Genomic DNA, 26381 nt, shown 5'->3' with positions numbered 1-26381 from the left:
TTTCCTGTGTATTTACTCGCGTGGTTTTCTATTTTCAAGATGGCCGCCGAAGAGAAAGAAGAAACAGCGAAGCCCCTTCCTTCTTTAAAAAAATTATCATCAAAAAATTATGGTCGACTGTCTGCCGAACAAGAAAAGGTATCTGTATACATATTTCCTATTGCCGGTATTATTTTCTTGGTGATTATGTGTTTCTAATTGCAAGAATTTCATAATGTTTTGCTTTGCACGTGGTCTCAGTCCATGCAGGATCTTGTTCGTCCACACATCGAGTCTTTCAATTTTATGTTAGAAGAGGGATTATCACTTGCTGTGCAGGTAATTATTCGAAAATGATATCTTTTTTTGATTATGAATGCTTGATAAAAGATGTAGACATTTTTATTTTCCATGTGTGTGGGTAATTATCAGGGGAGAGGCCCTCACCAGCTAGGGAAGCAAATTTAATGACTGGACGACAAGGTTAGGGTATTAAAAAGACCTACAGCATTGGAGACATATTTCAGAACAAATTGCACAGTGTAATACCCCAACCTTGTGAAACGTTTGTTGCAAGAAAGTTACACGAAAAGTACATAGAACTGCTTTCTACTCGTGCAACCAAGAGTAGTGTCACAAACAAGGTTTAGGACTAAATTGCACTGTGTAACATCCCTCTTGAAACTTTCTTTAACATGCCTCAGTGAACAATCCAATCAGAGCACAACATTCTCAGCCAGCAGGCGGCGTAAACATGGTGGGTGATAGCAGTTTCACAAAAATATCGTACCATGTAACACCACCATGAAACTTTTCTCGCAGCACTGTTGCATATACAAGTTTCAGGTAAAAGAGAAAATAACGATTGCTTTCTAGTTATGCACTAGTCAATGTAAACCCCCTTGTAATTGATTAGTGTACAGTATTTTTTAAAGTTATTTTTTTATTTCATTCAAAAGGGAATACCACCTAGTGAGTTAATGACAGCTGGAGGACAAAGAGTATCTGTGTATTTCACTGTAAGTTGTTTCGCTAAAAAAATTAATCATATCCTTTTTGTAATCACTACCAAGTCCTGCAATCTGATTGGTTCAAAGGAGTGCGATTAATTCCCAAATTGCATCCTTAGGAGCTCTTAATTGCATCTTTTTGAAAGAACCAATCACAGAAAAGAATTCTTATATTCAGCCAATCAGAGAAGATAATGATAAGCATATTTATGAGTATTAAATGATTTACTGATAAATCGTTTATTTTATACCAGGAAAAACCTGATTGATTTACTTCTTCTTCTACATTAAATTGATTATTCTGCACTCTTTATTATGTCTTTTTCTTGTGTATGATTACAAAAAGGATATGATTAAGTGGTAACTGAACTTCGTGTTGTACAATTTTGGACCAAAATCATACTTGTGATTAACAAATTGCACTTCCGCTATGGGGTCGTGCAATTTTGTAATCACGCGTATGATTTTGGTCCAAATTGCACTCCACTCAGTTCAATTGCCATCATTAATTTTTAACTTTAACATGATTTTATATTGATGATGATGTTATTAATCATGAGTTATGTATTTTTGAATGCAGGATGCAAGTATAGGTGTGCCAACTATTTCAGACACCAATGTGTATTCATCTCAGATGAAAATTTTCCCAACAGAGGTAAGAAGATATTCAATACATGTACAAAGATTTTGACCATTTAGGGTGGTTACCTGTGTTATTACTGGAAGTCTTACAATCATTTGAATTATTGATTCTCGTTAATAAATGAAATTATAACTACTTTTTGCTGGAAGAAATCTGTCATATTACATTTGTATTCTTATTTTTCTGTAGTGCCGTGAAAGCGGCTCAAGTTATAAATCCAAAATCCAGGTGACAGTACAATGGAAGGTAGATAATGAACCACAAGGAAGTGTAACCAAGGTTATAGCTTATGTACCAATGATGGTCAAGGTATAGAATTACTTTTGTACCTTTAACAACATTATTTTAATGTCATTATGAGCTATTTATTCATAAATACACAACACCTTTTTCAAAGAAGACTGGAAATTTAAAGAGGTGCAGGTAGAGTGTGGATTAGTTATTTACAATTTTACAGGGTGGTGTTGATTTGTAAATGTACATTGTATCCTCTAATTTTCATATTAAACTAGAAACTTGGTGTCCTGTTATCTTGAGCTTCCCAGGGCCGGGGAAAAGGTTTGAAAAAATAGGGGTTTAAGATATCCAGGGTAAAATTGTAGTGATGCAACAAATCCATGGGATGTGGTCTCAAGCTTAAGATAAGGAGAATTTTGAGATCGGCACTCCACTGTATTTAATTGCTTTTGTCACAATACCCAGGAAATAGTTAACTCAGGTCAAAGACCTATGATTTATACCCCTCCCCCTTGGGAGAATTGCTGGTATACATGTACTGTTTGAAATTAATTTTGAATTAAACCTGTTTTTGTTTCGTAGTCTGATAATTGTTCCTTGGCCAGACTTTCCCCAGAAGAATTGGTACGACACCATGAAGAAGCAGAGGTATGCATCAATAAATTTGATGGAAGTTTTAGTGATACCTCATTGATCTTCATTATCTTTCTAAAATACTAAACTTGAGTTGTTTTCTTCTTTAATAGGAAGCTGGTGGATACTTTATTATAAATGGAATTGAAAAGATTATAAGAATGTTAATTTTGCCCAGAAGGAATTATGTAAGTGGTTTTACTTGTTTTGATAACACACTGTCTTGTAAGACATGCATATCTTAAATTCTGGTTCACACCCTGCACAATCTTTATTTAATTATTTATCTCATAATAACATGACATTACTGTGAAGTGCATTTCACTATAATTAGAAATATTTATATGTGTATAAATAAAGAACTTGGACTTGACTTGCAGCTGCCAGTAACATAGAAAGTTTTACGAGTGTTGTTTTGTTAAATAATGGAAATTTGCTGCTGTGTAATTAAAATCTTTCATTTCTCTCCAGCCTCTGGCACTTGTAAGGTCTACGTGGAAAAACAGAGGTCCACTGTACACAGAGTATGGTATTCAGATGCGTTCAGTGAGAAAAGATGAAACTGCTGTTGTAAGTAGAACTATAGAGGGGTGGTGTCATTTCCATCATGTTGAACTGAGATAAAAGGAATTCTTCCTTTGGGGGGTTCCTGTGGTGCCCTGACTGACACAGGAAGCCCAGTGATACAAAGAAAATTTTGTTTACCCGTTTCAGAATATGGTTCTACACTATCTTTCTGATGGAAGTGTAACAATGGCATTTGGATTTCAAAAAGAATTATTTTATGTTCCCGTTGTATTTATCTTAAAGGTTAGTTCATACTATGTTTTTAGACCATAGTGCATTACAATTCCTTTGTATTTTTGTTTTTTCGATTTGCAACAGTCTTTCATTCATTCACTTTATGTCTGTTATTTTCTTCCTTGCAGGCACTTGTAAACACAACTGACCAACACATTTACAAAGAACTGATCAGAGGAGAGGAAGACAATACTTTCCTGAAAGAGTAAGTTGGAAGAGAGCAATTTGGGATACTAAGTTATATGAATAAAGAATTGAATTTTTCAAGTGTATAAATGATGAGAAAAAATGAGTTTCTAAATTCGTGGCAAAATATAAACGACTGGGCAATGGAAAATGTCTGGCCAAAATCAGCACTTTTCTGGCCAAATGGGTTTTAGGTTGGTGCTCTTGAAGATATTTTTTTATTTGTCATTTTTTGAAACAGTTGTGTTGCAACAATGTTAAGAACTGCACAAGAGGAAGGAGCAACTAATCAGAGAAAAGTTTTGGAATACATAGGTAAAAACAGAGTTGAATTGAGTTATGTAAAGAACCTAATGTTAATTTGGGATATACCTTTGTGTCAAGGACACAATAGAGGACATTGTCCTTTGACTTTGTCCTCTACATGAAGTAAGTACCTATTAATTTGATTATTATGTTTCCTTTACCTTTGTTTGCCATTTGGCAGCTTTGCCTGGTTTGCTAGATCACTAGTGCTAGCATTACAGGTTTACAGACATCATGCACTCCCCATCTAGTCCCATACATCATGTCTGCTCTACTAGTGCCATGGAAACCTCAATGCTAGTATTACAGGTTTACAGACATCATGCACTCTCCATCTAGCCCATACATCATGTCTGCTCTACTAGTGCCATGGAAACCTCATTGCTAGCATTACAGGTTTACAGACATCATGCACTCCCCATCTAGCCCCATCCATCATGTCCGCTCTACTAGTGCCATGGAAACCTCATTGCTAGCATTACAGGTTTACAAACATCATGCACTCCCCATCTAGTCCCATACATCATGTCCGCTCTACTAGTGCCATGGAAACCTCAATGCTAGTATTACAGGTTTACAGACATCATGCACTCTCCATCTAGTCCCATACATCATGTCCGCTCTACTAGTGCCATGGAAACCTCAATGCTAGCTTGTGGTTTGCTTTTGCCTTTACAAACAATGGCCTCATGATCTGAACAACATGTTAAATAAGGCAGAATGTTCTTGCTTTTTAGGTGAGAAGTTTAGAGTGAAGATGAGACTTCCAGAATGGTATTCAGATGAGGCTGTTGCTCAATTTCTTATACAGTTGAGTGTACAAAACATTTGTTCTTGTAATTTAACTTTGTGAATACCTATGTATTGTTCCTAATTTTTTTTTTTTTTTTTAATTTCATAGGCAATGTGTATGTGTCCATCTAGAAGCAAACTTGGATAAATTCAACATGCTTACGTAAGATATTAGCATTGCAAAGAACAGGGTGTCTAGTAAATATTATAGCACAGACATGAGATGTTACCTTAGTGTGGCACGACCTGTACAACGTCACAGTGGTGAAAATACAGTACAATTTCCCCCTTCACAAGCAGTACTGCAAAGAATGGGGTGTCTAGCCTTAAGTGAATGGACCTCACTAACCATCTTCCATTGATTATTCTACTAATTTATCTAATGTCCTCTAGTCAGTGAGCTATAAATAACTGAGATTTTTCATTTATCTAAATGATGCAGTTTCATGACACGGAAGCTCTATTCCTTGGCCTTGGGAAAATGTGCGCCTGAATCTGCAGACAGTCCCATGATGCAAGAGGTTCTTCTGGGCGGACACTTGTATCTTATGGTCTTGAAGGTAGCTAATGTTTCCTTCCCTGCTGTTATTGTCTCTTTATTTTTCCTTTGTCTCTGCTCCAATAACCAATTTAGAACAAACTCTGGGCTGACATAAGACAAGACACGCATGGCTTATGCATGGGTTTTAGTGAGGATGATGACAACATCAAAAAAGACCATGGAAAAGACTTAAATCAAGAGCCAACAAACCCTGTTTAAGGCCGATTTAGACCGTGTGATTTTCGTCTACAACAATCGTATACAACACGCTCGCGTCTGTCGTAGGCAAGTTGCAGGCCTGATTTACACACCACGACTCCAGTTGTTGGATGGCGCAAGCGTGTCGTATACGATAGTTTTAGACGGAAATCGTACCGTCTAAACCAGCCTTTATATTTGATGATGCCAAGTCAAGGATTTAAATCCAAGATCCCAGAAGTGACAAACAAATGCACCAGTATGCCAACAATGATTCTTTCATTTATTCTTTTCCATTTTTGTCACATACTCTTTTTTTGCTTGTCTATCTGCCTTCTTGTCTCACTGCCTCCTTCTTGCTTTTAAAACTGAAATTAATATTAAAGATTTTGTTTCTACACATTTTCATCATTGTGTAGGAGAAGTTAGAACAGTGGCTACAAATAGTTGCATCAAACCTCACCAAAGCATCAAAAGTAAAACCCAGACAGTTTGTTGTGAACTCTGGTAAGGCTCATTAGATTTAATTATAATTCTTGTTTTCAGTGGACATTATTTTTTCCAGTTTTCATATGGTGAATGAAAGTTTAAAAGATTAAGAAGCATGTCTTTAGTTAGTAAATATGAACTGGTCGATGATGTGTTTTTCTCTCTTCATTTACCAGCTTCTGTTTTAGCTGCTATTGCTCACTCAAGTAACATCACTCATCAAATGGAATATCTAATGGCTACAGGGAATCTCATATCTAGATCTGGGCTTGCATTACTCCAGGTGAGATACTCTTTTAACAAACTTCTTCTGATATATATGGACAGAGGTGTTCCTTACACTGATTTTTATATTGAATATGTGACCATCTTTGAAAGTTTCAGAGCAATCGCATGAGAATCAAATTTAATGATGCACCTAAGACAGGCTATTTGTTTCCATCAAGCCACCTTAATCTAATCAAATAATAATATTTAATTTACTATATATATGTATATTTTTTGCAGGTTTCAGGCTTTACTGTAGTGGCAGACAGGTTAAACGTGTTTCGTTTCATTTCGCATTTCCGTTGTGTGCACAGAGGAGCTTTTTTCTCCCAGATGAGGACAACGTCTGTCAGAAAATTACTACCTGAGGCATGGGGTTAGTTCATTATGTTAGCAAATTCATACCACATGGATTATTTAATAAATTAAAAAGCACTGGAATGTCATTCCAATTCAACATTTCAGAAGACATGGTACATGTATAACAGTTAAGCAATTACTTCTCGTCTCCTACTACCTCTGACACATTTCTTTTTAAATCAATTGACTTTCCATTTTCCTAATGTGAAGCAATTTAAAATTTATAGATGGTAGCAATGACCTTTACTTCTATAAAAAGAATATTCATGGTCTTCTGTTATTTTTTTCTGATGAAGTACTTACTGGTTTGTAAATATTGATGACTTTACATTATTTTCCAGGTTTCCTGTGTCCAGTCCATACACCTGATGGTGCACCTTGTGGATTACTGAACCATCTTGCTGCGGCATGTGAGGTGATCACTGAATTTATTCTATTAGTTATTTGTCTTTGGAAGAAGCTTAGATTACCTACCTTTTGGTTCGTGAAATGTAGCTAGTGGACCAAATCTTGGCTTGTATACGTTACAGAAGTGGTGACCCAGTTTTATGATAATACATGCTAAGACCTCGGCCCCCATAAGCCTCTAGCTTAGGCTTTTCTGAGTAATGCCTCATTTCACTGTTCTGCTTTGAGGGTTGTTTACAGGGTTCCCCCTGGCTTAGCTATCCCAGTTATCTCAATTTTACCTTAAATACTGATTATAATTTTACCAAAATATACACTTCAATATCAATAAAATGGTTCAGAATAAAAATTCAGATTCCTTTTTCAAAACTCCAGATTGTTAATGTACTGGCACCTGTTGCACATTTACATCGTTTGCTTTGCACCCTTGGAATGATTCCCCATGACGCTCCCCTGCCGGGAGACCCTAAAGACTACTACCCTGTGGTGATGGATGGGCGTGTCCTCGGGAATGTGGACAGGGACTTGGCACCATCCTTGGAAAACAAACTGAGAGTAATGAAGGTCCTAGGACAAGAAAGGGTATGCTTTACTGGTGTCTGTATGATAACTAAATTAAGACACTGTACTCTCATGAACCTGGCAAAAATATCCTCTTTCCAAGAAGCTGTGTTATTTTTTTCTACAAACAACCCAACAACTTCACCAACTTAACGAACTAGCACCTTCATGCTATGTACCTCAATCCTACTAATGGAAACAATAACTTTCACTACCATTGTTTTCACAGCTCCTCACATTTATAGCTTCCCACTATATACTGCCTTTTCATCTTTTTGCCTCCATTATTCTGATGAACACAGTCACCAATAAAACAAACATGCTAGAAAACTCCAAAATAAAATTGTAATCTTTTTCTTTTTCCTATATTATAATATCCTCTTGTATTTTTAATCTAGGTGCCACCTCTGATAGAAGTATGTCTGGTGCCAAAGACAAATGTTGCCAGTCAGTATCCTGCTCTCTTCATCTTTACCAAACCTGCAAGAATGATGAGACCAGTGATTCATCTTGCAACTGGAAAAGTTGAAATGATCGGTACCTTTGAGCAGGTATAATGTTTTCAGTTAGCAAATATTATATCTAGAGACTGATCCACTTCTTAAAATATATCACTTGACTGTTAAAAGGTTACCAAATGGTGTACTAGTCTCTTGGATGATATGTGGGTTCCATCATTGCCAGTCATCAGGATTTAGTTTTGTCATTCTCATCCAATTTATGACCTTAGCCAGACTGAGGGCACTTTCCATTAAATCAAAATGATCGGCCAAGCAGCCAGTTTTCAAATAAATTGCATGCGGCCCAAACCAGTTTAAGAAGTGACCGCTCGGACTGATAAAGTTTGATTTATGGAAAGTGCCCTGAGTTAATGAACATGGGAAGGTTCATTTCATTTTCTTTGCTTCCCATTTCCCAAAAGCAACATTCTTTGACAGTGAGTTTTTGTAATTGCTGTAATTTTAGGTTTATATGGATATTGCAATTATCAAGGATGAAATACACCAAGGGGTAAGGCTAACATACTTCCTGAAGGGTACTTTAAAACTGATGGTTCAAAAACCATTAAAAAAACCTTATCAAACCTTGCAAGGTTGGAACAAGGTTATTCCGGGCGTTATTCCGAGGTTATTCCCAAGCACTATAACTTATCTATATTTCTATAACAATATGATGCCAAGTCCAGGAATCAAACCAGAACCCTAGAGACAGGGGCAAGTTCACTACCACTATGCCACTCTTGATTCTCTTGATGGGTAACCAGGAGTACTTTTTTAATTATTTTTGTGCACTGATAGATTACCACACACTTGGAAATAAAACAAACAGCAATGCTGAGTGCTGTAGCCAGTATGACACCATTCTCTGACTTCAACCAAAGTCCAAGGAACATGTACCAATGTCAGGTGAGTTAGAGTGTCTTACTTTGGGCATAAATGCTTCACATTTCAAACTAATGTCATTCCCTTGAAGTAAGATCCTTTGCTTAATGCACAGCATAATTTGATGGGAAGTAAAATGACCAGCAGATCACTTGTCACACCAGGAAGTACATAATGCAGGCACACTATTTTCCCAACCAACTCTGCTCTGTACCACCACTTTAGCCACATTCTACTTTGTCCATCCCACCTTGTCTCGTTCTTTCAGTTCAAGCAGTATTAGCAAACAAAAAAGGAATTCTTGAGGGAATGACACCTGAAATGTTAAAGCATTATATCCAAGATGGAAAAGTTTATTGTGGTTAAAGAGAACAGTGTTTGTATCCAGAACTCCTCTTAGATGTAAACATCTCTGTATAGTAGGCTTTGACAGCCTTTCATTCTTTTTGTTCCTCCTTCTGCACCCTCATATGGTCTTGTTGTGTGAAGGGTTTCATATGGAGGATAAAGTAGAACTGATGCACTGATAATTAAAGAACATTTTCCAATCATGGTGAAAATGTTTTTATCTACATCATCAAACAAATGTATCTTTGAAAAAGCAGTCCATAGATCATTTTCTCGAGGTTGCATGCGCATCCAACTGGTCCAACTTGATGGGCCACAAAACTTAAAAACGCAAATTCAGTAAAATTGAGAACCCAGTTTTATATTTAGAGAGGAGAATAATAAATTTTATGAATTGTTATCGGAAAAAAGTTCATAGCAATGCATGATTATAAATACTCGTGTTCTGGTATAGTGGCCCTTCAAGTTCCTTGAATTTGGATGAGCACGCAACCTTGAGAAAACGGTCCATTATTGTTTACGCTGTTAGTAGTCTAGCATTTATTTCTTGATTGGTGTTTTATCGTAGATGGGTAAACAGACCATGGGTACTCCTGTACAAGCATTTAAACACAGAACTGATAACAAATTATACAGAATACAGGTAATGTCTTAATGATGACAGTTTAGTTGTCATTGTTATTATTATTATTATCATCATCATCATCCTCATTGTCATCGTCGTCAATGTTATTATCATTATCAGTTATTATTAGTGTAGTTATTATTTTAAAAGTGTAGTTGTTATTAAGTGTAGTTGCTGATTATAGTTGATGAGTTTCCCAATGTGCTCAAATATTTCTTGAATGCCTTATTCTTAGACTCCTCAAAGTCCTCTGGTTCGACCCACTACTCACGATGAATACTGCATGGATAATTACCCCCTTGGTACTAATGCTATAGTTGCTGTCATATCTTATACGGTAGGTAGTGTAAACTGGTTTTGCTACTATCAAATTTGGTTAGCTCTAAACAAATTCAGTGAAATGTTAGACATCACCCTGTACCAGCAGAATATGTCAAACTTCACCCAACCCTTGGGTCAAAATATCATTTACTTCCTTTATCAACATTTTTACTTTCAATTATATAAACCCTCCCTGGTGGCAGACCAAAAAACATGATTGCTAATTAAGGAAACTATTTTTGGCTTGGGGGGAGGAGGGGGGGGGGGGAACTCTGGGCTCTGGGATAAATGTAGTGATGATAGTGATGATCAACCCAGAGGTTGTTTCAGGGTATGATCTTTGATTGAGGCATGCCCTGACTTAGATCATCCCAGAAGTTGTTTCAGGGTACAATCTGTGAGTTAGCCATGCCCTGACTTAGATTAACCAAGACAGTCGTTTCACTCTGTGATAAAACTAATGTGTTTCTTTCTTTTCTGGACACAGGGATATGACATGGAAGATGCAATGATACTCAACAAATCATCATATGAAAGAGGCTTTGCCCACGGATCCATCTATAAAGCACAGTTTGTAGACCTTAAGCCAAAAAATGAAAAACAAACAAGTAATTTACAATTTGGTAAGCAAGCTCATTTAAAAATCTTCTAGCATTAAGACCATATTGATTCATAAGGACAAAGATTTTTTACTACTGTAAATAACTTTTAAAAATCTTTTTACCAGGCTGTCTTCCAAATGATGCTCGTACAGAAGGAAGATTGGACTCGGATGGACTTCCACCAATAGGATCAAAGCTAGAAAATGGAGACCCTTTCTACAGGTACCACGATTAATGCTCAAAGAGCAACCAACAGTCTTAAATAGCTATTATCCCTTAGCTACATTAAACTTTAAATTAATCTTATAAATGAGTTATTAAGTTTAGTTCAATTTATGAGTTAATCACATCCTTTTTGTAATCACTACCAAATTCTGCAATCTGATTGGTTCAAAGGAGTGCGATTAATTAATTCATTGATTGCTTGCATTGCTGTAGTTGGTTAGGAAGATTATGCCCAGTCTTCCTCGCCAGAGGCTAAGGTTAAAGTATACGCGACACACTGCACACTCACTACCACTACATTAAATGTTTTAAGCACACCACTCTCAACTCATAATTGCGCTTACAAAGGGATGGAAACCAGCGAACCCAGAGAAAAACCCTTGTGGCAAGGGAGAGAACAACACATTAAACAAACGTTATTCACGATATTCAGTGGCCTATCATTGATGCTGTGTTCTGATTGGATGAGCTACTACTAGGCTATAAATTATATCCTACTAGTAGTGAAAAGTACTGGCTTTAAAAAACCAAAATATTCAATTCAACTTTAATTTCAAACTTGTTTGCATTCATACATATTGGCCTTCGGCCTCACAGGCTATTTCCTCGTGGCATATTTGGGCTCGAAGACTGATTGCGAAATAGCGCCCACAGGAATCAAACACACGACCCAACCCATAGACCTTTTTTGAGATAGCGAACATGGTGCATTGTGGTCTAGCTTCGGTACAAACATCATGCCTTATATGGTGTTGTTTGTAACGAATCTAGACCACAATGCATCCTGTTTATTGAACTCAGAGGCCTATGGGACTCACATTGGTGAAAGGCAAACATTTTACCCCTACGCCACCCTTTTACCTGCTTTTTAGCATTTCCTATATATCTAGTCATAGGGTGGAAAACTAGTGAAAACTAGTGTAAACTGCGTCGGTGTTTTCAGTAAAACAGTTGATAGATAGATAATTTGTAACACCGTATGGTATGTAAAAATGAAACTGACGTTTCGGACGTTAGTCCTTCATCGGAGTAAACGAGAGATGGATGTGGAAATGTGTTTATATAGTGAGCGTGGATGATAAATAACCAATGAGAGATAAGTATAAGGGGAAACAAGAGGATCGAAAATAACAATAGACTAATTAAACGAGAAGCGTTCGATCACCTCAATGATATTCGGAAAAACGACTCTTCCAAACCAGTGTCCCGTCATTTTAATTCTACCGACCATTCCATTTCTGATTTTGTTGTATTCGGCTTATCCCTAATTAAAGGCGGTAACGATTGCCGCAAAACTAAAGAAATGAGGCTAATTCACACCTTGGGCACGCTTAATCCCCTTGGCATGAACGAACGCTTCTCGTTCCCTTATACTTATCTCTCATTGGTTATTTATCATCCACGCTCACTATATAAACACATTTCCACATCCATCTCTCGTTTACTCCGATGAAGGACTAACGTCCGAAACGTCAGTTTCATTTTTACATACCATACGGTGTTACAAATTATCTATCTATCAACTATCTAGTCATAGGGTTTGTGGAAGTAGAGCACAGCTTAAGTTTATTTCTTTGTCTATTGATTAGCTACATCGACAATACCACTGGTGAAGCTACCATCAAGAAGTACACTAATTTGGAACCTTGTATTATCGATGACGTAAGTGATATATTTAACAACAAACAACTCTACTCACATTTGGCAAAATTTAACTGACATTCTTGAAAAAGGTCTTGAAAATTTGGACAACTAAGTTAAAATGGAGGGTGACATTCTTCCGCTAAAGGAGCGTCATACAGCAAGGATCGTCAAAATCGTGCTAAGGATTTTGTTTAGATGTGTGATCCATGCTAATATATAAGTCAAGTTACACCCTGATCTACAGAACATTTCTCGGGCTGGCTTTTCATTGTGGTTAGGGACTGTTCATTAACGAGAGGTGACAGGGCTGGTGCAAATTGGGGGGGGGGGGGGGGGGGGGTCATTATATTCCATGCAAACTGAAATGGAAGGTCACAAACATTTTTGCAAGCCTTTGAGGGAGTTACTATATTATAAGGGTCCGACAATGTTTATAGAGCAGAAAAATATGCAGATCAAATGCAAAAATGCACCAGTCCTCCCACTCTAATTTAGCCCGATCCCTTGGTGGCAGCTAGAAGGAGGGCTGCTAACACACAAAGGTGTACTTTTTTATGCACAAACTAAAATATTAATTATTTATTACTTCTCACTAGGTTAAAATTCTCGGCAACGAAATGGGCGATAAACCGTTGACCAAAGTGTGTATAAAGTTGCGAATACAGGTGAGATATCGTTTTTATTCACGCAGTTATAAGGACAATACGGCTGGACATTCAAGAGAGAACAGAGAGAAAATATAGGCGAGTCACTTACTGTACAAGTAGTACCAATCCCTTGAGTATGAATTACTTGTGATGATAATTGTCCAAGGTCCTATTTCTATAATTTCCATGATCAACACTGCCATTCACGTTTTTATGTTATCACACACATCGTTATTCTATAATGGGAATCATTAATACTATAAGGGCGCCTTTCTTAGCTAAAATCAGTTTAGTTTCGCGTTTCGTATGTTTTGGCCGAAAACCTTTCGCAGACCTTAATCGTTGAACTATGAAATTCTCAGAAACGCTATTGGAAAAAAAATTGTCATGGAAGACCGAGTAACAAAAGAGCTGCGGTAAGGGTTTGGAAAACAAGTTTAAAGAGGTACTTTCTATGTTTTTACGTCAGCACAAAGAGGTTTTCGACATATGTGGATAGTTTGTAGACCTTTTCTGACCTGATAGAGTTCGTTCATCCGTAAATTCCCAGAAGCCTCTCTTTATTGAGTCGGTTTTAGAAGGAGAGGAACACTTAATTTTCACTTTACTTATCCTAAAATATGTCGAATAGCAAACTTGCTTGCCCAGGCTCGCCGGGTGACTTGTTGAAATTCACACGATTCGGTATTTTGTACGATCATTACGCCGTTGTTGTTGAAAATGGCTACATCGTCCACGTTACTTCCCTGGCTGAAGACTTACAAAGTAGTGATCCATGTCGTTGTATTTGCTCAAGTGCGAAGTCCGTCCAAATCAAAAAGGTAAAATTCTGCGACTTTGCCAAAGAGACAGATACAATTCAAGTTGAGAGGGGTGACTACAAGGGCAAAGCTCCCCTACCAGTTGGCGAAATTATCACAAGAGCTCACTCCAAAATTGAATTGAAGGGATACAACGTGTTTACAAAGAACTGCGAACATTTCGCTCGCTGGTGTCGCTATGGATTGGAAGAGAGTTCCCAGATCCAAAACTTTTTTACGGCGATAGTAGAAGGAGCATTTGTATTAACTGGCTTTAAGGAGTTAAGATACACTTCTTGTTGTGGCTGGCATACCATGCCAAAGCAGATGGGTGTTTCCTTCTCAAGCTCAAGTGGTGCAAGCTTTTGCTTTGGCGATTCCATGGAGCCCGCGTTCTACCCTGGAATGCCATTATGTGCTCGTTGCGGCAGGTTTTGAATCCAGTTATCGTTTTTAAAAAAATATTTGACGAGAAGAAAACCCTTAGAGAATATTTTAAAACCGAACGATCTGGTTTTCTCGACATACGTACTGTGTTAGTCCAGTTATTTGTTCTGTGACACTTTTGAGTTTTTATTCCATTATTGTTAACTGTCATAGCCAGATCTATTTTTGTTAACAATTCATTAATCTGCACTGTTGAATCTATGCTCAAAGAGATGATATCAGTTACTTTTTTAAACAATATTTCTAAAGTTTTGTGCTGAGGAAAGGAAGCAACAGATCCATTGAATAAAATAAGCATGTAATTCTTAGCTTTGCCCTGGTGTTTTTTTTTTTGTTTTTTTTTTTATTTTGTCGCTATTTCTAGCACAAAGCCTAAACTTTATAGCACAAACGTTTTAGTGCCCATAACCTCAGATTTAGTACTTCTAGTATAGATTCTACGGACGTGAAGTTTATATGGTTAAATGATAAAACTTTTCTCGTTTTTAGTGATGCATCATAAGTTTTCAAAGTTTTACTTTCATTATGATAATGAGAGTAACAGCATCTCATCAGGGGAAGTTAGAAATGAAAGTTGTTTTGTCCTTGTTGTTTTTTTTGTCCTGAAAGTCTTATTCATATTGTTCATTCAATCCTCAGAATTTAATGCAAATTTCAAATTCCATGATAATTTCTTTTTTTTTCTAAGAGTATTATTTGAGTGACGAAGGAACTATTGCAACAATGTGCAGCTCAAAATGATAATAAGGCCAAACAAAAAAAAAGAGTGTTTCCTGTTGCGCGACCGACCCTAATTTTCTGGCCGGTGTTTGCCGACCCTAATATCTTTTTCATTCCCAAATGCACCACAGGGTTCCAGTAAGCTCATTCCACTCTTGTATCAGTAAAAAAAAACAACGAACCTACCGACCTCAGTTATTTTTCTCATGCAACAGGAAACACACTTATTTTTTTGTTTGGCCTAAAAGGCCTTACATGATGTCGGTCTTTCATCTTATTGCTGTGAACGGTCAAAATGCCAGTCAATGCTTGATCTGCAATCGAAACGCAGACCCCTTAAGAATTAAAAAATTGACAAAATCGACAAAATGAATTTGATTATAAGTTGAGTGAATGATGACGTCTTCGTTATGCGTGTCATCTGATTGGTTCTCATCAAGGTGTCATGTGACTGTCTTTGGTGTTTTACCGGAGGCAGAAAGCGTGTCACCAGTTTGTTGAGAATCTATATGATCAAACTAACGGTCTGACACTCACAATGATCGATAAGTGCATCGTAGATTTTATCATCAACCAGTTTACTCGACAGGTGTCCCTACTCTTATTTTACTGATGAGCGGGAAGAGATGTGATTATTGAATGATTTAGGAAATTTGATCTTTCAGAGAAACCCTATTATTGGTGACAAGTTTTCAAGTAGACACGGGCAAAAGGGAATATGCAGGTAAGACCAGATAATCCACATGAAGGGAAACTTGATGAAAAAGAACCAGTTTGAAACTAGCCCAGGTGGTCAGGACCCCCATGCCCACTGCCTCAGGGTCCCCTTTTACGAATTATAGTCCTACCCATAAATTAGCACCTCGGCTTTTATTTATTTCGACAGCCAAAAATGGCCAGCGGAGAATATGCCCTTCTCAGAGTCTGGTATGACACCGGATATTATATTCAACCCTCATGGATTTCCATCCCGTATGACAATAGGTAAGAAACGCATTAATGTTCTTCCGATCCCAATACCGAGTCACAGCACCTTCACAGTCATGTCACAGTCACGTCACATAGTACGGTCACGGTACAGAACAAATGACATCCCGTTTCCAATACTGAGTCACAGCATCTTCACAGTCATGTCACAGTCACGTCACAATATAGAACAAATGGCATCCATTAAATCAATAATAATACAAGAGATTAATGTTCCTTCGTTTCCAATACTGAATCACAGCACCTTCACAGTCATGTCACAGTCACGTCACATAGGGCGGTCACGGTACAGAACAAATGGCATCCATTAAATCAATAATAATACAAGAGATTAATGTTCCTCCTTTTCCAATACTGAGTCACAGCACCTTCACAGTCATGGCATTACATGCCTCTACCTTGCGTTACTCATAATCAAACAGATTCTTCTCTTCATAAGCTCAAGTTGCCATTCACTGCATAAGTTATTAAATTGATGTTGTTGTTTTGTGGTTTCCTTCAGGTATGATGATTGAAAGCATGGCGGGAAAATCGGCCAGTCTCAATGGTCACGTGTACGACGCCACGCCCTTTCAGTTTTCAGAAGATGATTCTGCGATCGATTATTTTGGAAAGCTGTTAGTCAAATGTAAGTTTCCTTAATTCACCGATAGATATATTTTTCTCGCGCTGCCAACCTTTTTAATACAACCAGAGAAAACTCCAACGTCGGTGTGTCATGTCGCGCAGTAAAAGCGATAACAATGTCACGCAACAGCAAATATGTTGCGGAAAGTTGCCGCATGGTGTGCGCTGTTGATGCGTTGCCTGTCATAGCGCGCTGTGGTCAATCCTCAGACCTACCATTATAATTGAGTAGATTCATCTTCTCTCATGTGCATCGAGGGTTGAGTCCGTTTTTACTCCTTCAGAGAAATCAACTTCCAAATCCTAATTCGAAGTTTGGGGGACCTGTTCAATCGGGTTGAAAGCTCGACCAAAATATATACAGTCACAGATAAATGCCACGTAAGAACTATACGCCGTTCTCATAATGGCTGACGAGCGCACGAAAATGAGGTCATCTAGGGTGCTTATTCAAAATAAAGGTGGAGAGCGCGAATTCAGTTCAAAACAAAAGGTGAATTTCTATACTTTTCTTTTATAGACGCATTTCATGTGCTTTTTATGTTTTATCTTGAACCAATGACCGGGTGACCTCGTTTTCGTGCACTTATCGGCCATTTTGAGAACGGTGAATGGTGTGCCGAATACCAACAATTATTATTGGCATAATTAATGTTATCAGGAGCAAATGATGAGACATTTTATGCGTTATCGTTATGAGTGCCTCTCGTCAATGAGAGTCTTGATTAAGATAACAATCTGATACTCCTGATGTTCTTGTCCTGCGCAAAGACAGATTTAGCAAATATGACGCTGCAATTTTTGAAAAAAAGCTTTATATTTGCTGCCTGCTTGTACTTTCGCAGACGTTGTTAGGGTCGTCGACACGCAACGCTTCTCTCCCCACCGGAAAGAAGCGTTGCGTGACGACCCTAACAACGTCTGCGAAGGAGGCTACCTTTGGTAGAGCAGTTATACTTTTGCTGTGTTTCACAACTTCTAGAAATCATTATTTTTGCCTTCCGTCAATTAAAAGAATAAGAATTGCTACCCCTGACCTCAGATCACAGCGAATTTTGACGGGAGCCAAAATGTCAGAAAATGTGCAACGTCTAGTAAGGTTGTCAGGGTCGCTCTCACTGAATACAATCAACCAAATATTTGAATAGTGATCTGTTGTTACAGCCGGGTATGACTACTTTGGAACAGAGAGATTATACAGTGGTATTGATGGACGGGAGTTCGAAGCAGACATCTTCATGGGTGTGGTGTATTATCAAAGACTCAGACACATGGTTGCTGATAAGTTCCAGGTCAGTTGAAGTGAACTTCATCCGAATGCTTTTATAATTATTGTTATAATTAAAGTTATCAGGAGAAAATGATGAGACATTTTATGCGTTATCGTTATGAGTGGTTCTCATCAACGGGAGTCCGCTTCATGATTAAGAAGTCATTCTGATACTCCTGACTTTCTCCCTCTATCTTTTCTGTGTGCAATAACAAGACCACCTCGAAAGTACCTTCCTTCCCATGTAAGCGCCGTCGTCTTCGAGGTTCACGCTCTTATCAAGACATCATATTTGCTATACACTAAATCTCTTTACTTTCTTATAATGGCGACAAGAATTACAACGAGGAGTTATTGAGAACATTACAGAAGAACTAAACAGAATTCCCCCGACTTCTTGATGATGGAAAACTTTATCAATTTCAGTAACTCCATAGTTTCCTAATCGATTATATTAAGCAATTTTTTCATTACTTTCATTCAATTTAGGTTCGAACAACGGGACCTATAGATATACTTACTCATCAACCAGTACAGGTAAGATGACATGCTCTTGTATCTGTTAGATGGAACTGAAAGTTTAGACCGATACGGTTACAGCAGTAGCGCTCGAGAAATTTATTTTAGGCTCTTGTCAAACTTCGAACTTCACGTGAGCCGAACCTAATGACATCAAAGAAGACCGCCTCGTTATCCATAGTTTCAATAAGCCTTTTCATAGTTTAAGAATCGATTCCACTGCGCATGCGATTTTATCCCGAATTTCTCACCTTCTTTTGTCTAAACCTTCTCTTGTTCTTAATTAAACAAAAGAAGGTGAGAAATTCGGGATAAAATCGCATGCGCAGTGGAAACGATTCTTAAACTATGAAAAGGCTTATTAGGTTCGGCTCATGTGAAGTTCGACGTTTGATCTGAGACTTCGCGACTTAAAGCCGTTTTCACAATCTCACGTTGTTTTTAGTCAATCAAATTTATAGCATTTGCTGGAAAAGTGCGCTCTTCCTTAAAACAAGTTTAGAGATGAATAAGCCTGAAGCGAGATGACGTTTTACCCCCGTCTCTAGACCATAATCCTTTTCACATTGCTTTTGTTCTTTAATTATGACTATTGTTCCTGTATTCTCTAAGGAATCAAAAATTTGAATATGAAAGAATTTTAAAAACTATTATGGTATAGAGTCGGGGGTAAAACGTCATCTCGCTTCAGGCTTATTGTTCCGTATTTGTGTTAAACAGGGTCGAAAGAAACAAGGAGGTATTCGTTTTGGTGAAATGGAAAGAGATGCGCTGCTTGCCCATGGGACGTCGTTTTTACTGCAGGATCGACTAATGAACTGCTCGGACAGAACCGTGGTAAGATACGAAACACCTTTGAATTAGGATTATAAAATAATTGGTATACTACGCGCGCTAGGATTGGTTGAAAACCATGTTTGATGAGAGTATCAAAACACGCTATCGTCATTTTTAATCTATCGCGCGCGCTCATTGGTCAGTTTGAATAAGACGGCACGTAGGGAGAATTTACTTAGACTTTGCTTTTTTTTGATCTGTTAAAGAAAAACATGTTTCTATGAAAATCATCAGGTTCTATAAAGGCTTTTAAAACATATACTAGCGGTGAAAAATGACAAAATGTATTTGAATATTACACGAGTGAATGATGACGTCTTCGTTATGCGTGTCATCTGATTGGTTCTCATCAAGGTGTCATGTGACTGTCTTTGGTGTTTTACTGGAGGCAGAAAGCGTGTCACCAGTTTGTTGAGAATCTATATGATCAAACTAACGGTCTGACACTCAGTGCTTGTCAAATTCTCTGCGCAAATCAACTGAAATCCATACTTTGTACTATTAGAGCCGGTTTTTATGAGTGGGAAACATTCGATTCTGACTTACACGTTCCACGCACACGTTACAACATGCCGTAACATTAGGCAGATTAAGATTCCCGTGTTTCATTCCCGCAAACTGCAAACGTGACCACGTTTTCATCGTTTCCCTACATTTCACTTTACCTTTTGCAAGCCTTCTCGACAAACACAATTATTCTTTTGTTTATCTACTACTTGGATATTTTTTCGATTCCTTTTCACTAATTATAAAGAATTTTTTAATGGTCAACTGACGTTTCACGTTTGCCGTAAACGAGAATCTTAATTAAAAGGGCTTTCCCGTACGGATATGAATTTCTCGTATCGTTTCTCGCTAATGCGAAAAGTGCTTTAGAAGTACAAACGAACGAAAAATAAAAGAACGCGCTATTTTTTTTTAATGAACATTGATTAATTCTCCTATCTTGCTATCCAAGGGCCATGTGTGTTCTAAGTGTGGCAGTCTATTGAGTTCTGTTCTCGAGAAGCCCACCCATACAGCAGGAGCAGCACAGGGTGACCGCAAATGGTACTGCAAGTCGTGTAACTCCAGTGACAACATCCAAATACTGGCTTTTCCTTACGTGTTTCGCTATCTGGTGGCTGAACTAGCAGCCATGAATATCAAAACTTGTTTGGACGTAAATTCTGTTGGGTCTACAGGCTCGTAAACACAATTAAATTATAAATAATGCAGATTAATATACTTATAATATCGCAAATTTCAAGTGTATATATATTGTACATTTTCCAACACTTTTTCTATAATAACTTTGTTGTTTCTTACTATTTTGTCTATTTTGTTAGAGAGCATACCATATATCCGTGAAAATCTTTGTAAGAAATTGCACATTGCACAAATTTGCTCAAATAAGTAAGTACGGTAGACCTCAGTTGGCCATAGACCTACAAAACTTTGCACTAATTTGTACGATTTTGTTTACTTTTTCACGGTTATATGATAAACACTCTATACTTTTAGTGCTGTCGGATATTCACTAGGGGAGGTTTGCTGGCCTTCATCTTGAATCTTCTCGCTTCTGCTACTTCGAAAACCCAAAGCCCGTAATGTACCTTTATGCAAAAAGACCCATATATATTTCATTTGATTGTTTATAAATCTTGGCTACAATACACTCTTATTTTTTCTTAGAGGCTATACACTATATTACGTCACTTTAGCGTCTGCATGGGTTAGAACTATAGTATTTATCGACTTAAACGGATTTCTAATCGATTTATCAAAGTATTGTAGCTTTGTAAGGAAACTTCAAGCTTTCTCCTCAGCTTAATAGATTTCAAAATAGTTTTGTCTTGTTTGTTTTCCCCGGCACAGAATACGAACAGCTCTCTTCGTGACACTGAAAAATTGATCATGATTACAGACTGAAAGGTATAGATTAAATGCCAGGCAGTTTGTGAAATTTTCTCCACAAATATTACAGCACCCAGTTGTTTTAATGGAAGAGGCATGTTCATGGACAGAAACGATAGGTGGATTCCGTGCGCGGAGTTTGAGAAATGCTGGCCCCTTGTTGTAGACATGCAATAGTAACAGTGCGATATACACAGAAAGGATATCCATAAATAGAAAATACCGAGAATCGAAACCAAGTAAGTAAAAGTTTTTGTCAGTAAACTGTTCCCAGGTAGCATTCAGTTCAATTCAGAGAAATGCACTCGATGTTTCCGATCAAGATTGCTTACCAATAGTCCCCTTCACAGTTCGCTGCACCATCTTAAGAGGTAACCGTGCCTTTGCATTGAAGTGAGACGAACGGTGAGCTTGTAATGATAGAGACATGTGAATAATTTTTCAAGGTATTAAAACGGTCTCTATTATTACAAGCTCACCGTTCGTCTCACTTCAATGCAAAGGCACGGTTACCTTTCAAGATGGCGCAGGGAACTGTGAAGGGGACTATTAACGGTAATACTGTATTTGAGCAAAAAGGGAAAAGTCACTGCTTAGCTGTTTCTAAAAAGATCATCAGTTCAAAATTTAAAATTATCTACTATGCTTTTTTTTTAAAAAAAACAAAACATCTGGATACGGTGGATTCGAACCTGCGTCGACATTTTAAAAAATCGATTCCATTGTGCCATACCCCCGAGACATCCGCGGAGCTGGGGCGTCGTATGGACTTCGGACCTGACGGCGATTAAATCCTTCTGCCCTTGGGTGTACGAATTACGCAAGAAAATGTTCTAGCCGAAGCATCAGGGGAGAGACCAGCCGGCCCCCAGACCATATCGGCTAATCCCTTGCATCTCTGCCACGCACGAAATCGGTTGAAATAATAATGTTAAAAAGTCTAGTCTATTCGATGCATTGTTTTCACGGCTATTGTTATGCTGATTCACCTGAATACGTGGCCCGGTGGAAAAAACTTGGGCTTCAATGACACTGAGTCGAGTCCGGTTGAGCGAAGTTAGTACCGGGATGGGTGACTTGAAACTATTATCTATACTTTACCTTTCTATAATTTGAAAGTTGCAAGATTTTAATTCCCCCCGCAACTTTTAATCAATTACAATTCTTTTTAGTAGATAAATCATCGAAAACTAAAAATTGCAGGCAGTAATCTGTGGCCAGGTGTGTATGTTCGTTGGCGATTTTTCCTGGGAAAATGGGATTCCATGCATAGGGAATGGGATTGAGAATTGAGTATGGGATTTGGCCAAAATGGGGGCTGGGAAATGGCATTATATAGGAGCCCCCTAATTCAGGACCCTCTTCTAATTAGTATACGACGAAGACAGTATTTCATATTCTGTCCCGAGGCAGGACAAACATAAACAAGACAAAGTTCCTCTACAAAGATGGGGATTATAGAATTCGTTCTTGTTGAGAAATCAGTCGAAAATAAAACTAAGCTCCACTAGAACTCAGTCCCAATTGGCAAACTGCGCGGCCAGTGCTTATCGTTTAATTTTTTAATTTTTTATCGTTTAACTTATATTTGCAGTCAAGTACAGTGGGACGACTCTTCTCAAATGGAGCAGTGCGCTTGTCTAACAAGCACTAACTCGTTTCATATTTTTTTAATTTGTTGCATGCCTCTTATGCGCCACCGTAAAAATCGGTATAAAAATAATGATTGTCAATCAATGAGAAGCACGACATTAGCGCATTTACTTAACGAAGATTTTCAATGAATAAAGCTAGCTACAAACCTTATCAATTTTTCCTCCTTAGTCTTCCGGCTAAAATAAAATAAAGCAACGGTAACAAAAGACAAGCTTAACTTGCATTCAACGCTTCTTCCGTCATCTTACTTTTCGGGGAAAAGCGCAGCTAACTACAAAAGGGAGAAGGGACTAGTTCTAACCCATGCAGACGCTAAAGTAAGGCGTAACTTATGCAGTGTAGTGTATAGGCTTCATAAGAAAAAAAACATAAGAGTGCTGTACAGGCCCGCAAATGATCCCAGGACTGCAAATGATCCCCGAATAGGACCGCAAATGATTCCAATACTGGATCGCAAATGATCGCGCAATAATACACGGAATGGTTCGGAGTGGGGGAATCCTCAACATGGATAATTATTGTGACAAACGTTGCGTTTCAAAATATAATGCGATTTACAGTTCTTTTGTTCATTTAAAAAACGGGAAGATAATAACAATGAAATATGGGTTGTATGCAAGCTGTATCACAACTTTCCAGATGTATATATGTGAATATATTTCGAAGCAATAAATTATTATGTATCTGTATACATTTAACATGTTTAAAATCTCTTCATTTCTATGATAAAAAATCTCATTGCTTGGGCTTCCTTTGTTGACATGCTTGCAGTGCTACGAACTGTCAGTGTCAACATGGTTCGAATACTTGCGACTGTTTTGCTCTTAGTTCTAATAATTTCAAGAGGATTTCAAAGAACACGTTTCAAATTGTTGTTGTTTTGACACTTGATCACTGACACTTGACTTGTTAATTGCTAATAATTTTTTGAATGATTTTTCTTGAAACATACGTCCAATTTACAATCGAAACATGCTTCATTTTTCAAGTTATAACGAGAGAATTTTAACCAATGTTTTATAGATCAAATGTTAACAACGATATATACAGTTCGATTTTGACTTCAGACATATACTGTATCCGTATACACATTTGCTCTTTTTTCATTTCTGTTATAATCAGAATGAAAAATGAAGTTCATATTATTCTAAATACGATTTGAGTCTAAGTTGAAAATACATAAGTAAAAGTATTTATAGGTTTCCCCCACTCCAAACCATTCCGTATATTATTGCGCGATCATTTGCGATCCAGTATCGGGATCATTTGCGATCCGGGATCATTTGCGGTCCTATTCGGGGATCATTTGCGGTCCCGGGATCATTTGCGGTCCTGGGATCATTAGCGGGCCTGTACACCCTGACGTGACCCGAAACGCTCCCGAACGATCGCCGATCAAAGAGTCACGTGACTTGATCGGCACGAGTAGCATGGCTCGACAACAAATCAACTGAATATTATCATGAAATGGCGGTTGATTCTTCACATTGAGAATAAAACTAATTTTATCGACTCAAGGCTGTGATTCTATGCAATCCGGCTTCTTAGAGTCTTGAGCTATGGATGATGATGAGTCTGAGAGGCAGAAGAAACTGCAAGCTGGTAAAGAAAAGGTGAGTTGAACTCAAGTAGTGACGTGTAAAGTCATAGCTGAGCGCGCGAAGTTTGTTCTGCTGGAATTCTTTATGAACTTCACAGTTCTGTGGTCTTGCTATAAAAAATATGATAAGCGACTTTAAAATCGTCTTTTCTGCTATGTATAGCTGCTGATGTTCCAGAAGAAAAAGCAGGGCGTTAAGAAGAAGAAAAGAAAGGACAAAGTCTGTGGTAATAGTAGTGGATCGGCGTCCGGGACAAGTGGGAGTGAAGGTGCAAAACCTGCTTCAAATCAAGAACAACTCGAAGCTAATTCGAAGCAACAACCTGTTCAATCTGCTAGCCAGGAAGCTAGTCCACAGAAGAAAGAGAGAGAGCTTGAAGATATAAGCCAGACTGACACAGATCATGATGCTCCTTCAATCCACTCAGAGATCGGATCACCAATACACTTCGAGGTGACTGTAAACTTCATATTTTTGTTATAGCAATTTTGATTCTCTTTGTGAAAAAATAGCTTCTGTCACCTCTTAGAGGTTCTGGAATATAAATCTTCTGGGAATGCTTAATCTAAATCTTATCGACCGATGTTGTGTTTACATTGTTTGACTAAATAATCGAGATTGTAAAATTATATACAAAGTCATTGAGATCACTGAAAGCCAAATCATTCATTGATAGTTGTTTTTGATCCTTTAGCGTTCCTTGGATGATTTAGTGGTTTCCCTCTGTAATCTCTAAATTTCTGTTTTTTTAATTTTTCAAAGTTGCATGGTAATTACATTTTTTAGTGGTTGTTGATGATTTCATCTCTAAGGGATTACGGCGGTGTCTGACGCATCAGAATGCACTGAGTTATCTTAAAATGTTATATAAATTCCAGTGCTTTGTAGGAAGCAAAAAATCACAAATATGCCATATATTCCTCTAGTTTATGATCTCAATTCTTGTGAAATTTTAATATATAGTTTATTGTATTACTAGCCACGCTGTAATCAACTGGCTATCAACTCATGCTATATTGTTGTCATGATGACTCATAACATCATGTTATAGTATAGTTTGACATGTTCCTAAAATGAACCCTCTTTCCTATATAGGATGAAGGAGGATTTCATTCAGGCCAATCAGGTAGCTATGCAAGTGGGGAATATACAAGTGGTGAGGAGTCATACACTTCAGAGGTAATATATATAACTATATAATGATTTATTGACAAGGAATGTTAATAGCTATGCTTGATCACAGCAAACTGATTAATTATGGCTATTGTTAGTGCAAATCTTTGTCATTAACTTTTTATCTGCTGTTTTATGGATTAAAGCTAGACGTATTTTGTGATGTGGATGGCTGTCAAGATTAAGTTTTTTGAATTCTGTCTTTCATATTAGGTACATGTAAACTATGAATATTAAGTCAGGAAATACTATCCTATATTAAACTTTTGTTTACCTTCTGTTGAATGAAGTTCAATCTAAGAATTATAAATTATGTTCAATATACTTCCTTTTCCCTTTGAATTTTCTTAAGTTTTGTAAAAGTAATATTATTTCGATTGCAGTTATTCCCTATCTGAAACAAAGAGTTTTTAGCCATTAACCTCTTGCTTACATTTACTCTATGTCTGTGTCTACACAAGCGTCTAAAATTCTTTTGTTGCCACAACAGCTGATGTTCCATTGCAACACACGTTCCTGTTCCCTGCTGTGCTATTCCTTATTATCCTCTCAATTTTCAATCTAATTTTCAAGCTCTGCATTTCAAATTCTCACTTAAATTGCTTTCTGTAATACAGTTTTTGGAACCAAAACTTTTGACATG

General features: G+C 37.6%; 2 protein-coding genes and 1 long non-coding RNA gene across 3 annotated transcripts in view; all 3 read left to right on the top strand.

The window, feature by feature from the left end:
* The first annotated feature begins 39 nt into the window (after positions 1 to 39).
* On the top strand, positions 40 to 21572 carry LOC116293415 (DNA-directed RNA polymerase I subunit RPA2). The gene is made up of 35 exons (XM_031700841.2): positions 40 to 138; positions 241 to 318; positions 939 to 998; positions 1570 to 1644; positions 1822 to 1941; positions 2452 to 2517; positions 2616 to 2690; positions 2974 to 3072; positions 3217 to 3312; positions 3432 to 3508; positions 3731 to 3804; positions 4533 to 4605; positions 4697 to 4750; positions 5030 to 5147; positions 5746 to 5833; positions 5992 to 6098; positions 6323 to 6458; positions 6784 to 6857; positions 7226 to 7432; positions 7810 to 7962; positions 8378 to 8422; positions 8710 to 8817; positions 9710 to 9784; positions 10002 to 10103; positions 10575 to 10710; positions 10815 to 10911; positions 12504 to 12576; positions 13155 to 13223; positions 15838 to 15896; positions 16059 to 16156; positions 16662 to 16787; positions 17951 to 18078; positions 18546 to 18593; positions 19296 to 19412; positions 20371 to 21572. The coding sequence occupies exons 1-35, from the start codon at positions 40 to 42 to the stop codon at positions 20602 to 20604; spliced, it is 3444 nt and encodes a 1147-aa protein (XP_031556701.1). The 3' UTR covers positions 20605 to 21572.
* Positions 21573 to 21817: 245 nt separating this feature from the next.
* LOC116293391 (uncharacterized) lies at positions 21818 to 23114 on the top strand. Its single transcript, XR_004196802.2, has 2 exons — positions 21818 to 22529; positions 22903 to 23114. It is a non-coding gene; the product is annotated as an uncharacterized LOC116293391 (long non-coding RNA).
* Positions 23115 to 24217: 1103 nt separating this feature from the next.
* LOC116288203 (uncharacterized) overlaps positions 24218 to 26381 on the top strand; it is a 70877-nt gene continuing 68713 nt past the window's right edge. The window contains exons 1-3 of the mRNA XM_089036325.1: positions 24218 to 24577; positions 24728 to 25018; positions 25661 to 25744. Coding sequence (XP_088892451.1) covers positions 24524 to 24577; positions 24728 to 25018; positions 25661 to 25744 — 429 coding nt within the window. The 5' untranslated portion in view covers positions 24218 to 24523. The remainder of the gene's footprint in view (positions 24578 to 24727; positions 25019 to 25660; positions 25745 to 26381) is intronic.

This window comes from Actinia tenebrosa, unplaced genomic scaffold, assembly GCF_029948245.1.
Source record: "Actinia tenebrosa isolate PJP-AT-01 unplaced genomic scaffold, QUT_ActTen_1.0 PGA_scaffold4__44_contigs__length_22323623, whole genome shotgun sequence".
NCBI classification, from domain to species: domain Eukaryota; kingdom Metazoa; phylum Cnidaria; class Anthozoa; order Actiniaria; family Actiniidae; genus Actinia; species Actinia tenebrosa.
Note: the sequence above shows the minus strand (reverse complement) of the source record. Positions and strands in the feature narration are given on the sequence as shown.

Bases quoted from the DNA above. Each gene is read 5' to 3' on its own strand.
- LOC116293415 (XM_031700841.2), top strand. From the start codon at position 40: ATGGCCGCCGAAGAGAAAGAAGAAACAGCGAAGCCCCTTCCTTCTTTA. The intron at 3,805-4,532 runs GTAAAAACAGAG...CTTGCTTTTTAG, and splicing joins AAAAGTTTTGGAATACATAG to GTGAGAAGTTTAGAGTGAAG. The intron at 12,577-13,154 runs GTAAGTGATATA...ACTTCTCACTAG, and splicing joins AACCTTGTATTATCGATGAC to GTTAAAATTCTCGGCAACGA.